The 16,952-nt window shown below is 55.4% G+C and overlaps 3 protein-coding genes across 3 annotated transcripts; 2 read left to right on the top strand and 1 right to left on the bottom strand.

The window, feature by feature from the left end:
- Positions 1-4,477: 4,477 nt before the first annotated feature.
- On the top strand, positions 4,478-6,409 carry E0L32_000961 (uncharacterized protein; the record flags this gene model as incomplete). Its single annotated transcript, XM_031144610.1, has 7 exons — positions 4,478-4,563; positions 4,631-4,730; positions 4,794-4,854; positions 4,925-5,311; positions 5,370-5,808; positions 6,146-6,315; positions 6,384-6,409. The coding sequence occupies 7 exons, from the start codon at positions 4,478-4,480 to the stop codon at positions 6,407-6,409; spliced, it is 1,269 nt and encodes a 422-aa protein (XP_030994495.1).
- Positions 6,410-7,476: 1,067 nt separating this feature from the next.
- On the bottom strand, positions 7,477-11,881 carry E0L32_000960 (uncharacterized protein; the record flags this gene model as incomplete). The annotated part of the gene is made up of 2 exons (XM_031144599.1): positions 7,477-7,975; positions 8,055-11,881. The coding sequence occupies 2 exons, from the start codon at positions 11,879-11,881 to the stop codon at positions 7,477-7,479; spliced, it is 4,326 nt and encodes a 1,441-aa protein (XP_030994494.1).
- A 2,050-nt stretch (positions 11,882-13,931) lies between these two features.
- Positions 13,932-16,361, top strand: E0L32_000959 (uncharacterized protein; the record flags this gene model as incomplete). Its single annotated transcript, XM_031144588.1, has 1 exon — positions 13,932-16,361. One exon carries the CDS (start codon positions 13,932-13,934, stop codon positions 16,359-16,361), a length of 2,430 nt encoding a protein of 809 aa, XP_030994493.1.
- Between the last annotated feature and the right edge of the window lie 591 nt (positions 16,362-16,952).

Raw genomic sequence — 16,952 nt, 5'->3', positions numbered from 1 at the left:
ACAAACCATCTGCGACTTGACACTTTACACCGCCACGTTGTAAACCTCCTCCAATCACACAATACCTCTCTGTCTCCAAAAACCAGGCACTCACTCACTCGCCCACCACCACCACCACCCACAACGATCACGCAGTGGAGCATTTTGCCCCGGACAGACCAGACACGCGGGACCAGGGACACCAACCCGCGCCCCAGTCCCCCGGGTCTTTCACATCCCGCCCCGTCAGCCCTAAAGGATGACTAGGCTTTAGCCAGCCAGAGTTGTATGTATGTATGCATATCTGCAGCCCAAGCCTCGACCAGACGCCGCTACTACCAAGGGTTGCTTCGGCCATAGCCGTCCCTGCCCCCCTGCCCAAAGGGGCTAAGGCTGGATCGTCACTGCAGGAAAAAACAAGAGTAGCACTTGGCCGATTCGGGCCACCAAGCGGTGGTTCCGACAGCCAGGAACGGGAACGCGGGGGAGGGAGGGAGATCCTGCAACCATGCCACGCATGGCAAGGGTCTGGCAAGGCTTATCGTGCGTGGTGTAGCTCACAATAGCCTGGTAGCTTGTGTGCTAGACGGGTGCTCGTGCAGAATGTGGCTTGAATAGTCGACGACTCGCCGCGGAGTGGCGCAAGTCTTTTTCTTCACTGACAAACTTCAGTGAAAAGAAAGCGTTGGATCCATTACGAAACCAATGGCGGAGCATAAGAGAAGAATGGATGGCAGAAGTGGAACAATGAAGACTGAACTGACATGACACGCTTACCTAGATGCCACGAACTGGAGGGAGAAGAGCGGTGCGAGTACGCTTGTAATGCACGGTCTGTATCTCACATGGAAAGTACAGAGCCGTTGACAGACCAGGTTCTCAAGCGTTCCTGTCCGGGCTCGACTTCTATTCAAAACCGAGGTCTGTCAAGCTTCACGTAATACACCCGGCATCGCCATCCCAGTGTGCCTCCGGGCTTGCACAACACGAAAAGAGGCGTCGAGTGAGCCGGAGCGGTTTCATGCAGCCCGCAAAGTCGGTGAGCGTTTCGAGTCGCACGCATGACGTTGACGGCAGCTGTGTCACAAACATGGAGTGGCGCCGCAAGCAAAAGAGACTGCCGAGCCCTCTCTCCAAGTCGGACCGTGCAACGTCTGTCAGCGAATGTGACCGCACCATCTGCAGAGAGACGGCTGGCAGGCGAGGGGGGAAGGCCCGCAGCTTGGTCCAGTTGGCCATATGAACTTTCCTTCCGGGGAGGTGTGTGCTGCGTCTGGTTCCTTTTGCGGTGCAGAGCCACAGCCGCTCGACTCCGGCGCGCCGGCATGGCTCGCCGACGTTTTACCACGTTAGCGGTGCCGGAGACGCGGTAAGCTAGGGTCGTGCGGTGGAGCCCAGCCTGGTAGACCCTGGCAACAGGATCGCTGGCCATTGGCCTTTTGGACCCTTGGCTTACTGGCCCGACATGCGCCTCAGCTGTCGCTCTCGCCGGCGTTAGTCCCGGAAGGGAGAACTGCATCGGCAGAATAAATTTCCCTTTCGCAAACGCATTTCATTGATCGAATCAATGATGCTTTGGCGAAAAGCCATCTTTTGCAATCAAAATGACCTGAAGCAGCTGAGCTTGGCGGCCCGAGGTCTGGACTGTTCACCTGAGACGGGGGTCCTCGCTTGGATGACGACTGGTGGCTGCCATCGTCGTCTCCATGTGATTCTTCGAATGCTGGGCAATTACCTAGTTGAAAATACTGCCGTAGAGTTGTTTTGCCGTTTTTTTTTCACTTGTCTCGGGGCGGATACGCGGCGCTTTGGCCGGGGCATGCACATTTGCGGTCAACATTCCATTGTGGAGAGCGTTTTCGTCATGCACGGTCTCGCCGAATGGCCAAGCCTTCATCTGAGACTCAAACACCGTTGCATAGCCGACAGTTGGGCGACGGGCGCTGGAAAGCAAGACTCGGAAGCACCAAGGGATTCGAGCGAGTGGGTCGGTCGGTGGGTTAGCTAACCGCCGAGACCATCTCCGTCTTGTCCCGCTCTAGAGTGAATCCAACATCGGCTGCAGTGCCGTTGTTGCTCATTCATCCGTGTCTAGGGCTGCTTGCTCCTGCACGTCATCTCGTACTCGGTAGTCTTTGTCGCGGCACTATCGTAGGTAGGTATGTGCCTAGTTGAATTGCACTCCGTATACCTGCGGTATCCACAACATACAGACAGGCAGGTAACGTTGTGTCTCGACCTGGAGTGGAATTGTGATCATCGTCGTCATGGCGAGGGCCGTCCCCGTCATGGTGTGTATCGCCAAGCATCACAGTTTTCTTCTGTGGCTAGGTGCCAGGATGAGGGCTTGCATACCTACCAGCCAGCTTGGCCAACTCGGCCAGGTTGGGGCTGGGTGATGGTAGCCTGGTAGGCAAGGTCCAGGTCAAGGCCAGCTACCTCAGTCTAGAGTAGTGCATTGGTGGTGGCTGGCCTCGAACTTGAGCAATGTCGCTAGCCAGGGCATTTCTGATAGGTGCATCATTGAGTTTTACTGGTGTCCGGTAGCTCAGGCCATGGCAGCTGAACCGAGTGTGGAAATTGGCGCGTGCCGAGGTGGACGGCAGCATGTTCACCAAAGAGCCTTCGTCGGGGTGGAGGCACCAGCGGCGGCTCCACGGGCGCTGTTGCACATTAGCGTCCTGCTCTGGCCCTGTTTTGACGGGTTTAACGGGGCATGTTCGTCCTCTCTGTCTTTCTCTTGTTTCTTTTCCTGGTGTCCTTTTTTGAGCCCATCTCCGTCTCGTCCGAAATTGCGTAGACTACATGTGGTCGGGGAGGCGTTAGCGCTGCTCTCCCTCGTGCAGCTGGACGGGTGTGGCTTAGACGCACCGGCTTTTGATGGGGCCAGCACCAGAAAAAAGAGGAAAAAATACCTGATTGAGACATGACGGGGGACGCGTTGATGACGGTGGCCGGTGACCCTCAGCTTGTGCTCGGTCTCAGAGGACTCCGACGCCACATTTGTAGATCGTCGAGGGGAGGGGACTCGAGGATGCTTGTATGGCTGATAACTAATGAACGAAGGGCTGGAGGTGAGGTTGGCGATGAAGATCCTTGAATGATCATCTCGCAGTGCCGGGCTGGGGAAAGAGGACCGATAATAATGTACCTGCCTGTACAAAGTAGATAGATGCCCAGCAGCAGCAGCTGCTGTACCCCCAAAAGGCAAGAACTTGAAGCATCCACGGCGCCATTGGACCAATCGTTGGCCTCGGGTTGCTCCTGCCTGATCGCCGTGATCTTCCATCTTGCCTGTTGACAGCATTTCCCAGGTGCGGGCGGCGGGCCAATCAGGGCGGCGAGCAGGGTTCTAGAGGCTGACAGAAGGAAAGCAACTAATTCTACAGTGGTGCTGCCACACTTGTAGCGACCTGTTAGGTAGCTCTGGCTTGGTCATGCTTTGGGGTTAGGTTAGGTAGGTACTGAGGTACTGTCCTCTGGACCAGGTTGTCTCGCGGCCCCGCCGTCCGCCGAACATTTGATCATCATTTCTCCCTCCCCGTCAGTTAGTGGCAAGCAAAAAGAGGCGCCGTCACCCGCCCGCCAATCCCACTTGGTTCATCCATTGCCCACCACCAGGAACTACCTACCTAGGTACTACTACTACTACTTGTACTACTACTCCGACTACTACTTGTACACCACCATCTCCATCCATCCTGGCCATCATCCGCCGCCCGAAAGACCCTCTGACCGACCTCGCAAGCTCGCAACCCTGCCGGCTGTATCCACTGCCCAGCACCACCACCACTACCACCACCCAAGATCACAGGAGCTTTCTTCTCTACTTACAAAACGACATTTCTCCCCTCTTGCATCACACACTTTTTCAGTCCAAGGCTGATCCACGACTTGCTGTCCACTCGGCGACGCCTTGGGAGAGACGTTGCAGCAAACTTCAGCTAGCTCTGCTATTTGACAGTAGGTCCGCGACTCTTGGCGCCAGTCCCCCGCCATCTTGTTCCTCTCCCACCCCGGTCGCCCTCTTTCTCTTTGGGCTTCTTCTGCTGGCTACCCTGCATCTGCCTCTGCGTCGGGCCCGGAAAAGTCAAGAATCCCATGTACCTGGATATCTGTCCGTGTTCATCATTACCTTTACCCGCCTAATACCATACCGCCTTGTCCCGTTTGAGACTTGCTCCCGTCTCTGATCGTCTTTCGTACAGCAGGCTCAAAGCTTACACCCTCGGCCACATCCGTGCCCGCTTCTCTACACTTACCGACATAACCTTCGCACACATCCCCAGAGGCATCGATTCGACTCAGCCCCCGAAGTGACTCGGCCGTGCAGGTCTATAAAACCGAAATCCTCGTCTATTCCCTCATCGGTCTCCTAAATCGCACAGTCTCGAACGCTCGGAACAACCTCAATCCCTAGGGAAGGGCCCTTTCGGCACTGACCGACCACCGCATCTAGTCCTCCTCGCGCTACCTAAACACTTGTCGTCCGACTGCTATGTCTGGGTACCCGGGCCAGGGATACCACGGTGGTTACGGCGGTCCTCCGCCTGGACAGTACCCGCCCCAAGGCGGTTACTACCCGTACGCCCAACCCCTTCTGCGCCCGTTGACTGCCTTTCGCTTCGTCATGCTGACCCTTGATATATAGCCCTCAGCAAGGCTATAGCGGCTACCCTCAAGGTGCCCCAGCAGGGGGAGCACCTGGCTACGGCTACCAGCAGCCGCCTCAACAGCCGTACTACGGCCAGGTCCGTTGATCTTCCTTCAACAGTATGACCTGTGTATCAAGCAGCTCACATTGTGCCCCGCAGCAACCACCACAACAACAGTACGGCTACAACCAGCCTTCTCCTGGCCAATATGGCCGCCCTGGTAAGCCCTGGAATCCGTGCCAAAACGTCGCGGTTCAGCAGTGTGCATACTAAACCGTGACTGCGCTTAGCCCCAAGCCCAAACTCAAGCTCATTCGGTGGTCAACAAGGGAGAGCCGGCCCGCCTCCACCTCCCGCACAACCTCAGCAGTTCGGCCATGGTGCTCCCACTGGCTACAACTTTCAGTACTCCCAGTGCACCGGAAGGAGGAAGGCCTTACTCGTAGGCATCAACTATTTTGGCCAACGCGGACAGCTTCGTGGCTGCATAAACGATGTCAGAAACATGTCGGCCTACCTGTGCGAACACTTTGGCTATAAGCGCGAGGACATGGTCATCCTCACCGACGACCAGCAGAACCCCATGAGCCAACCTACCAAGCAGAACATCCTCCGGGCCATGCACTGGCTCGTCAAGGATGCTCGGCCGAACGACTCATTATTCTTCCATTACTCAGGTAAGTTGTTTGCGACCAAAGCCTTTTCATCGCCAGATGTTTTAACAGAAGACCAAAGGTCACGGCGGGCAAACGAAGGATTTGGATGGAGATGAGCCCGATGGCTACGATGAAGTCATCTATCCTGTCGACTTCCGCCAAGTCGGCCACATCACCGACGACGAAATGCACCGGATCATGGTCCAGCCGCTACAGGCGGGTGTTCGCTTGACTGCCATCTTCGACTCGTGCCATTCCGGAACCGCACTCGATCTACCGTACATCTACTCCACCCAGGGCATCCTCAAGGAGCCGAACCTGGCCAAGGAAGCTGGCCAAGGCCTTCTCGGAGTCATCTCTTCCTACAGCCAGGGCGATCTCAGCGGTGTGGCCAACAACATCGTGGGCTTCTTCAAGAAAGCCACCACGGGCGAAGACGCACACAACCGCGCCCTCGCTACCAAGACCTCTCCTGCCGATGTCGTCATGTTTTCTGGCAGTAAAGATGACCAAACCTCGTTCGTATACCCTTTCTTTGTTTTCCCGCGTGTATGATTGTTTCCACCGTGTCCTCTTTTCTCTTGGAGGGATTGGCATTGAAGGATGGCATTAGGGCTCTCTGGTGTTGGGGCGCACAAAGTGATCCATAAGCACATAACTTGCATGTATTCTAGTTGCATCCTCTGGCCCTCACGCCCTAGATTCCAAGCACAGCTCATCCTGCAGCTGCTGCTTTGAATCTAGGGCGACGAGTTAGGTTGGATCGACTGCTCATCCATTCCAGACCCCGTCTCTGACCGGACACGTACATGCCAACTTCCTGGGCACCATGCACTGACACATTCCTGTCCACAGGGCTGATGCCACGATTGCCTCGCAAGCCACCGGCGCCATGTCCTGGGCCTTCATCACGGCCCTCCGAAAGAACCCTCAACAGAGCTACGTGCAGCTGCTCAACAGCATTCGGGACGAGCTGGCCACGCGCTACACCCAAAAGCCGCAGCTGTCATGCTCCCATCCACTGAGTAAGACATTGTGGAATTTTCGGCAAACCAGCTTTACCTGAGGTCCATTACTAACTCCAGGGCAATAGACACTAACGTTCTCTTCGTCATGTAAATACTTGGCTCACCAGTGGATCACGAAACACTCTGTCGTTATGCGCGAGGGGCAGCAGGAGGAGGTTACTGAAGGGGGTGTTTCCCCTCTCCCCCATCCAACATTGTATATGCAACGTTTCTTTCTTCTCTCTCGGTAACAGGCCCCGATGTTGCGACCTGGAGGCGGCATACTTGTTTAGCGTGGGCACGGATGATATCCTCGGGGGCAGAGAATTTTCTTGTCGAATATAGCGCCGGTCATCTACTCTCGTTGTTTTGGATCTTTTCACATATGGGGCGACGGGGTCGTGCTGGGCATGGGTAAGGGGGGCCATGATTTTACACGAACGACAACATTTTCTCCGTCTCTTTTCTGTCGTCTCTGGTCTTTGTTGGCCTTTTCTTTTGGGTATACTGGAACATAGCGTTTTGAATTGGGAATGACTTTTGAAGATTTTCTCCCTGGTTTTTATTATTATTCTTCTTCTTTTCTGGATGGGCAAAAAAGCATGGGCAAATAGTCACATCGATGTAGGCTGCCTCTTAATACCAAGCAATCTTTTCCAATCTTGCTGTTGTGTCCTGTCGATGAGGCGAGGCCAACCAAGACTATCCCTACTTTCCAGCAGCATGCACGGCGAAGAATCACTTACGACAAGTTTGTTTCCCGTAATGCTACTGAAGAGAGAAAGAGAGAAAAAAGACATGCTTGACATTTGTCGTAACGGCGTGATAAGTACCTAGACTGGCAGGCCATTCTGGCAGCAAAGAAGAGAGAGAATAGACAGATAAAAAAAACAAGAATGCCCCCTCGATGACCAAGGCGCCGCAATATAACAAAAAACAAAAGAACGCCTCTCCCTTCCCTCAAAAACCCAGTTATTCTTTTCCGCCGTACCCTCCCTCCCTCTCTGCTCATGCAAGTAATGGATAGAAACCTGGGGGAGAAACAAGAGAAGGAGATAATGGCGACATGAACCGGTATGAACAATGAATTAACAAGAACCACCCATCCCGTCGTCTCCCATGGAGCACCTATGCCAATTTCACTCTCCCCTCTGACGACGACAGAAGTCTCCCCGTCCATCAGGCCCTGGCCCCGCCGCTCCGCCTCTTGGACGCCGCCGCGGCACCAGAACCACCCGACGGCACGCGCTCCCGGGCCGGAACAATAGGCGGTGGCGACGGCGGCGACGACGACGACGACGCGGCGCCCTTCCTGCCGGCCAGCCACTCCCCCCGCAGGCGGGCCAAGCGCGCCTCCTTCCTCTCCTCCGTCGCGGCCGCGACGAGCCTCTGCCGCGAGGCCTGGTGCGTGGCCCACCTGCCGGCGGCGAGGCGCGCCCGCGCCACGAAGCGCAGCACGATGGCGAGCCTGCGCAGCGCAGGGGACGAGATCGTGTTTGTCGCGGCCCTGCGCGCGCCGGCGCCGATGATGGTGGCGGCGGCGGCCGACGACGAGCTGCGCTTGTTGCTGTTGCTGTTGTTGCTGCCGGGTAGGGTCGCCGGCGAGGCCGGGGGCGGGAAGTTCTCGACGCCGAGCTCGACGAGGATCTTCTTGAGGGCTGCGAGGTCGGCTTTGTTGCTGTAAGGAGGGGAGAAAAAGAAATCTCAGTTAGCAAAAAGTGCTTGGCACATAGGTGAAAGGAACAAAAAAAACATACCATGCATCCCTGACGCTAAGCTCGAGCAGCAGGTACCGCTTGGCAAACGCCGCGTCGCTGCGCAGCTTGTGCTCGCGCTCCCACCGCGCCTGCAACCACTCGGCCTGCATGCACATGGCCCGCAGCTCCCTCCTGTGCCTCTGCTGCTGCTGCTCCGACGCGCGCACCAGCGCGTCCGCATCCACCGCGGCGGCCCCCGTCGTCGGCGTCACGTCCGACACGTCGGCCGCTGCCAGGGCGGCGGCCTCCTCGGCCTGCTCGACCTGCAGCGACTTGACCTGACGCTCCAGCCTCTCGGCGTCGGCGCGGTACATGGCGCGCTCGCTGCGCGCCCGGTCGAGCTTCTTGCGCAGCGCCTCCTCGGCCCGCGTCACCTCGGCCAGCGCGTCGCGGACCTCGCGGACCTCGCGCTCCAGGCCGTCGGCCTCGACCTGCGTCTTGCGCAGCATGGCGTGCAGGTCCCGCCGCTCCTCCTTGCTGACCTCGCTGCCGCCGCCGTTGCTGCTGCCTCCGGTGTAGTTGTTCTGCTGGGCCGCTGCGAGCTCGGCCGCGTACTGGTCGCGCTCGCGCTTGTACTTGTCCGTCTTGCTCTGCAGGCGGGCGAGCTCTTGGATGTGTGTCTCGGCCGCCTCGGCCGCGACAGCCTCTGCGTCGTCGAGGGCTTGCTCGAGCGCCATACGCTCGTCGTCAATTTCCTCGAGACGCGTTTGCAGCTCGCGTTCCTTCGACGCGGCCTTGCGCTCTGACTCGCGGAGCAACTTCTTGAACTCGTTCAGGGACTGATGTGCTGTAGACAGCTGGTGGCGGAGCTCAGAGACCTCGCTCTTGCGGGCGGAGCTGCTGTCCGATCTGGGTGAGGCAATCAGGCGATCGATCTCAGCTTGGTGTGCGGCTCGCTCGAGATCGGTTATTTGGCGTTTGAGAGTCTTGATGGTCTCCTTGTGAGAGGCCTCTCGTTGGAGATAGTCGCGTTCCTTTTGTCGTGCCTCCGATAGATCGCGGCGCATGAGGGACAGCTCGGAGCTATCGCCGATGTTGAGATTGGGCAAGGTCTGAGTAGCCGCCAGCTGCGCTTCAAGATCTTGAATGCGCCGCTCCAGCTCACGGATGGTGCGACGCGCAGTAGCTAGGTCTTGTGACTCCGAGTGCTGTCTGAGCTTGGCTTGAAGCTGCTGTATCTCTAGACCGAGGCGTTCTTCTTCGGCTGCGGCCTTCTCAATCTCGTCCTCCAGCGACTTCTCAAGACCCTGGCGTTGATCAACCAGGGACCTGTTCTCGTCTCTGAGTCTTCTGACTTCATTGTCGAGTTTCATCTTGGCTGTCCGGAGGTCGATACGTTCCTGATCAAGCTTGTACGTGTCTTCGCCCTGCGCCTTGAAGCGCCGGAGTTGGCCTTCAATCTCATCACGTTCAGCCTGTGTCTCGGCGACCGAGGTACGCAGGGAGTGAAGTTCGATGTTGAGGTTCGCGAGCTGGTCTTGTAGTGCCTGCTTCTCCTTGGTGACTTTGCTGAGATTTGACGTCGACTCGGTCAGTTGGGACTTGAGTTTATCCGCGAGTTCATTGCTGTGCCTCGCTGATTCCTGCGTAGCAGAGGAAGAGACACGGACATCCTTAGTAGCCGCTTCTGCCGCTGCCAGCTTTCGTCTGAGGTCGTCGCATTCTTGCTTGATAGAAATGGAATCCCTTCCACCTTTCTCGGACTCGTCTAATGCGGCTTGAAGCACATCGAGCTCATCCTCTAGGCTTTCGACCTTCTTGGTCTGGGCATGGTAGTCGAGGCCGGTCTGACGAAGCTCATCCCGAACTGTGGATAGCTCACTCCGCAGACTCTCAAGCAGCACCTGTCGCCCTTCCAAGTCTTGCTGCAGATCGGCAATCTGTCGGCCGAGAATAGCTTCCTCGCTGCGGTGCCGTTCAGTCTCACTCTGGATTGCCTCCTGCAGCTTCGTTTCTTTGCTGCTCAGTGTCCCTTCGGTTTCGCGCAGCCTCTCGATCGTTCGCTGGAGGCCAGCGGCCCGCTCCTCGGCACGATCACGCTCAGACTCGAGATTGTGTCGCTCAGTTTCCCATTTTTCACTGTCGTTATCGTAGAGATTCTCCTTTTCGCGGACCTCTGCCTGAAGGTCAGAAATATCATCGTTCAGGCGATCAATTTCGGTCTTGTATTGAGAGCGGATGTCGCGTTCGATGTTGAGCGCGTGTTGCTTTTCACGTTCAAGGTCGTCCTCTAATTGGGCCACAGTCCTTTGCAGCTTGGAGACGTCACGTTGCAAGGACGCCGACTCGTTGGTTAGTGCGTCGTGGCGAGTCTGCAGAAGGGCTTTCTGATCAAGTACTGTGTGCAATTCGTTCTGGGCTTCCTCCAATTTGGCGGCCTGCACCCGGCGCTCTCGGTCGGCTGTGTCACGCTCTTGGCGCGCGTCCTTGACCTTGTTCCTCAGATCGTCGTTTTCTTTCCGCTTCAGCTCGAGTTGTTGCCCCAGTTCTGAGTTTTCCTGGCGGACGTTGTCCAGCTCATTCTGGAGACGAGATACCTTCTCTTCCACCTGGCGAGAAAGACCTTTGGTCACGACGGACTTGTTGGCCATCTCCTCCTGGAGTTCCTCGAGGTCGTTCTCCGCGCGATCCTTCTCAGAGACCGCCTCCTCGAGTTTGTCCTTCATACTGTCAAGTTGTTGCTCCAGATCCCGGATATTGGCTTCTAGATCCTCAATGGTATCCTTGGCCTCATCTAGTTGCTCACTCGATCGCGCTTGCTCCTCAAGCTCAATGATGCGACGCTGAGCATCCTTCATCCGGTCCTCGGCAGAATCGGCTTTAGCCCTGAGGTCGTCGAGCTCGTCCTCATGTTCACTGATGATCCGATCCTTTTCGCGGATCTCGGCTTCCAGGTCAGCGATATCGTCCTGCAGTTTCTCTAACCGGTCGTTGTCTTGTTGATCCCCATCAACTTGTCTCTGTAGATCCTCGATATCGGCTTCCTTGTCCTCGAGCTCTTGGCGCAGACGTTCTAGCTCAGCGCGTTGATTCTCGTCCAAGTACTTCCTCTTGGCTTTGTCTTGCATCTCGAGAATCTGCTGCCGATAGCCCTCAAGCTCCTTCTCCGCTGTGGTCAGGTGCTTCTTGTAACGTTGCAGCTCGCGTTGCATCGTAACTTTGTCCACCTTAAGGTCGGTGTTCTCCTTGAGTGCGGCTTCGCTAAAGCCGGGGCCGGCCTTGCGCAGTGCCTCTTCCAGGAAATGAATTTTCAGCTTGAGCCCAAAATTCTCCTTCTCGATCCTATCGATGACGTTCTCCTGTTCTCGAAGCGAAAGCTGGTTCCCATCTTGTAGGGGTCCTTTGCCATCTACCCGTGTACGCATGACCAGAGGCGTTGATGCCGCGCTGCTGCTCTCGACCTGAGGGAGGGGGGTCGCGTCCATGAAGGAGGACCCGTTTCGCGAAGCACCGAAGGAGCTGATGTCGGGGACGGGTGTCATGTCTTCGTTGATCTTGTCGAGGAAAGCCGGGGTGGCCAAACCGTTCTCTTTTCCACGGTATCGTCGCGCGCTGTTTCGTGTTGCCGACTTGAGCATTGGGGTGAACTCGGCGCCTCCCAAACCGGCAGGAAGATTCCTCCTCTCACCGAGGGCGCCCCGTCCACCGCGTGGCGTCCTGAGGTTCGGCCGACCGCCATTCTGTATCGTCTGAAATATGTTGTTGTCTTTCGAGGGGGACTGAAATGACGGCTCCTGTGTCATGTCAAAGTCTGGTTGTTTGAGGTATGTCGCGTCCCCAACATTCGTCCTGGGCGTGTCCAGGCCGTCCAAGCCTGGAAGAACCATCGTGATGGCTTCCAAGGTTGGTGGGGAGGAGTTATCGGAATGGCGCGTTGTTTGGCCTCGTCCACTTCATGGATGGTTCTTGGGAATTGTCTGCCAAAAAAGTGGCAAAAAACAAGGAATGCTCAGACTTTTCAATGCTTCCTTATAACGCTGTAACAAACAAAAATGTCGTGTGCGAAGCGGTAAGGTAGAGCTAGCAAGCGGCTGGGAAATCCGGAATGTCGCGATACTTTGACGTTCTTGCTTTGATTGAAGCGTGTAAGAGTACCGTGCCAGTGGGGGGCCCGTGCCGGGAAGGTCCATTGGGCGCGTCTGTTTACATCTTTCCCAAAATAGACAAGTTCTTCAAGGAAGCTTGGACCAGCCAACCAGCGCCTTACCTAAAGCATTCCCTCCCCCAAAACCGCCCGAGCCCAGCCCATAACTTCCTGCACTACAAAAATACCTACTTCAGCAACATTGCTAGATTCGAGGTCAGGATAATGCGTGCATCTGTTGAGTGGCAAAGATCTCAGATCCCTTTTCGTTCGCGAAAGGCACTGGCAGACCCTGACACCCAGCGCATGAGTTGAACAGACTTGTTCTCTTTGAAATTCGTGTGCGAGCAATGGACTATTATGTCTGATATCTGCAACTCCATGAAGTGTAATGTAGGAGGGTTGCTACACCTCATGCAACCGGCATCTCTCACATGTTTCGGAATACTTCGAGGGCATATTGTCCAGATACAGCACATTCTAGCCTACGCAATAGGGCGAAGTTCGACGAATATCTCCCGGGAATCGATATAAAAACCTCCCTGGACTTTTTTGGGCTGCCAGCTTGACATGCCTGCCACTTTGCTGATTGCTTGGAGCGGTACGACGCGAAGAGATGGAGCCGATTCGATACATTGAAAACAGTAACGAGCACAGGTTGGGAGAAAAACGAAACCACCAAATAGACCACATAAAACACAATGCTCAGTGGACAGGGTTGCTTGGAGAGAAAGAACAGCGGTGCGAAGTGCAAGGCGTGTTCTATAGAGTGCCCATATGCATTCGAGGGCATGCTTGGCGAGCTGACGGCATTGGGGAATGCTTGCAATGCACTGCCGGGCTCTCCGATTTACCTGACTGAATCGCAGGGCTGATTGGATGTCGAGAGAGAGGCAGATTGAACAAAGCAAACTCCAACGGTAGGCGCTGGAGTCGACCCAGACCTGAGCTTTGCGATGCGCCTATGGCCTGAAATATTAATGAACGTACATCATCATGACATCCACTCTCCGCGGTGATAGCGAAAGCGGTGTCAGAGTCGGGGATCACCACGGAGCCTTCTTGCTGTTGGCACGACTACTTCATGGCTCTATATATTTTGTTGTCAGACCCTTTGGGCGATACGCTACTGCAAAGGTGCTTGTCCTCTCTTGGCTGTTCTCGATAAATCGACGTCTGATGGAAGGGAATCGATCCGTGAATCAAACGACGAAGAGTCGTTTATTCAAACAGACAGTTGCCAGGTGATGAAAGATCGGGGAGAGCTTCGTACTCGATAACTTTAAATCAAATTCACTGGTCCTAATCTCAAAATGTAATAAAACCCATCTCTTCCACACCATAAAACACGACCGGGCCGTCTTGAGGCTTCAAAAAATGAAACGGTCATATTTCTCAGGCAATACGAAAACGGTATGAGAATGCTCATGTCGTCGGGGTGCTTTGACGAGGAGAGCCCATAGATGTCACCAGTCGTCAGTGCACAAATTGATGCATGCACTACATGTACCTAGATTCCGTACAATTTTGCCAACGCCCCGCTAAAACTTGGGTGCCTGGAGCGGACGAGAAAGCCACGTGATAGCGTGCCTGGCCCCAAACGCGTCCGTCGCGCTTGCCATCCGAAGTCAACAAACGGGTGTAGCCAAATTCAATTCTAGCAAATTCGCAGCGGGAAAGTGGCGAAACTTGGACAAGTTGAAGGAATCCCGAGGCCAATTGATTGATTCAAGATGTAAGTCTTGACCTAATGTTCAGATAGAACCGCATTCTTTATCTTCCTACACTCTGCCATGGCTGACACAACTCCCAGGAACGTCCTCGCGACGCCCAAGGGCGACAAGGAGCACCTGAAGCAGCCTGGCAGAAGATTTCCCACCCCGCAAGCAGTGGACAAGCTGCACCGGCCTTTCAAATGTCCCGGCTCTGCTACGAGATCACTTGCAACTGACCGACCTGCCCGAAAGAGGAGGAGAGTCGACTACAAGGGAGCTGATGGTGATGCCGAAGCGGACAAACCCTACACAAACGACGATCGGCTAGCCCTTGCCAATCGCGACGCCAACAGATTTCCCGTCTTCCAAGTCAAAGACAAGGAAACCATCTTCCGCAAAGCATTTGCTGTGCCGCTTCTCAACAAGAACACGGCTTCGTACAACCCAAACCGACCTCCTCCGACACTGGGTCTGCGGCAGGGAGCGGTCTTCGTGGCCAAGCCACTACATGACCCGACCGGCGAGTTTGCCATTGTGCTCCATGACCCAACTATCGATGACAAACCTAAGATTACCGACAAGCCTAAGGAGCAAGAAAGTAAGGAGGAAGAGAAGACGAAGCTCGATGCCCCTCTTGTGCACAAGAGTTTGGCCGAGATTCTGGGTATCAAGAAGAAAGTCGAAGGCGAACATCCCCGAGTACCCGTCGTCATCGACCCGAGGCTCGCCAAAGTTCTCCGGCCACATCAGATTGAGGGCGTGAAATTCATGTATCGATGTGTTACTGGCATGATCGATGAAAAGGCGAATGGATGCATCATGGCAGATGAGATGGGTCTTGGAAAGACATTGCAGTGCATCACTCTGCTGTGGACCCTGCTGAAGCAGTCGCCGGATGCGGGCAAGTCGACGATTCAAAAAGCCATTGTGGCTTGCCCGTCGAGTCTGGTGCGCAATTGGGCAAACGAGCTGACGAAATGGCTCGGCGCTGATGCCATTACGCCGTTCGCGATCGACGGCAAGGCGTCTAAAGAGGAGTTGACGAGGCAGCTGCACCAATGGTCGACTGCAAGTGGGCGAGCAGTGACGAGACCAGTCATCATTGTCTCGTATGAGACTCTTCGATTGAACGTCGAAGCTCTCAAGCACACTAAGATTGGTTTGATGCTTTGCGACGAGGGCCACCGGCTCAAGAACGGTGACAGCCAGACGTTTGGTGCGCTCAACAATCTCAACGTCTCCCGTCGAGTCATTCTCTCTGGTACGCCGATCCAGAACGACTTGTCCGAGTATTTCGCCCTCATCAGTTTCGCCAACCCGGACCTGCTCGGTACCAGATTGGAATTCCGCAAGCGCTTCGAAATTCCTATTTTGCGAGGCCGAGATGCCGATGCTTCCGAAAAAGAGAGGCAAAAAGGCGACGAGTGCCTCGCTGAGCTTCTGGGTGTCGTCAACAAGTTCATCATTCGTCGCACCAATGATATCTTGTCCAAATACCTGCCCGTCAAGTATGAGCACGTCGTCTTTTGCAACCTTGCTCCCTTCCAGCTTGACCTTTACAACTACTTTATCACATCTCCTGACATCCAGGCTTTGCTGCGCGGCAAGTCAAGTCAGCCCCTCAAGGCCATCAACATCCTCAAGAAGCTATGTAACCACCCCGATCTGCTCAACTTGGCCGAGGACCTGCCTGGCTCCGAGCAGCATTACCCTGAGGATTACGTGCCAAAGGAGGCGCGCGGCCGCGACAGAGAAGTCAAGCCCTGGTACAGCGGCAAGATGCAGGTCTTGGACCGCATGCTCGCCCGAATCCGTGCTGATACGAACGACAAGATTGTCCTCATTTCTAATTACACGTCAACGCTCGATCTCTTCGAGCGCCTCTGTCGTAACCGCGCCTACGGCTGCCTGCGCCTCGACGGTACCATGAACGTCAACAAGCGGCAGAAGCTCGTCGACAAGTTCAACGACCCGGAGGGCGACGAGTTCGTCTTCCTGCTGTCCAGCAAAGCCGGCGGCTGCGGCCTCAACCTCATCGGCGCCAACCGCCTCGTGCTCTTCGACCCGGACTGGAACCCGGCCGCGGACCAGCAGGCCCTGGCGCGCGTGTGGCGCGACGGCCAGAAGAAGGACTGCTTCGTGTACCGCTTCATCGCGACGGGCACGATCGAGGAGAAGATCTTCCAGCGGCAGTCCCACAAGCAGAGCCTGTCGTCGTGCGTCGTCGACTCGGCCGAGGACGTGGAGCGGCACTTCTCGCTCGACAGCCTGCGCGAGCTGTTCCAGTACCGCGGCGACACGACGAGCGACACGCACGACACGTTCAAGTGCAAGCGGTGCAAGCCCGACGGCAAGCAGTTCATCAAGGCGCCCGCCATGCTCTACGGCGACACGAGCACGTGGAACCACTTTGTCAACGAGGGGCTCAAGCCCATCCAGGACCTGCTGCTGCGGCAGGAGTGCGGCGAGAGCGAGGTGTCGGCTGTGTTTCAGTATATCTCGCATTAAAGAGGGAGGGGTGTTTTGTGTGCCTGCTATCCTGGGATAGAGCTGTGTGTGGCTGTTGTTGTAGAATGGTAGAAGACCTGCTTGGCTTGATGGGCGGATACTGTAGCGTATGGAGTTTCTGGTGGGCTGGGGAGTTGGGGATTAGGATTGGGGAATTGTTTGCTCTACATACTCTTTTCGCCTTGATGATTGTTGCAAGCGAGCTTAGACATACAAATACTGCATTACCAGATGACAATGAGACAAAGATCATAGAACCTCACTATGACAATCTAGAGAACTTCCAGTAATCTTTTATTACAATTGAGGATAATCTTTTGTTACAGGCGAAGATCATTGTCAATCCATGCAGGGCACAGATCGGGGTTGTGTCAGAGGACACAAACAGAGGTATATGTGCTAATGTACAACATCGATGTGAACACATCGCACGGAAAAAGAAGATTGATCGTCGTCAATGACGTATATCCCCTTCTGAAAGAGCCTTTCCCTCTTGACTCCCCAAATCATGTACCAAGGCCACAGCATATGAGCTCCTTACCGTCAGTGTAGACAGTCAAAAGAAGCCTTGAAAGGAAAAGAAAGGAAAAA

The sequence above is a fragment of the Thyridium curvatum genome, assembly GCF_004353045.1.
Source record: "Thyridium curvatum strain D216 chromosome Unknown NODE_3_length_876553_cov_77.224826, whole genome shotgun sequence".
Classification (NCBI taxonomy): domain Eukaryota; kingdom Fungi; phylum Ascomycota; class Sordariomycetes; order Thyridiales; family Thyridiaceae; genus Thyridium; species Thyridium curvatum.
The sequence above is the reverse complement of the archived record's forward strand: the minus strand, read 5'-3'. Positions and strand labels throughout refer to the sequence as shown.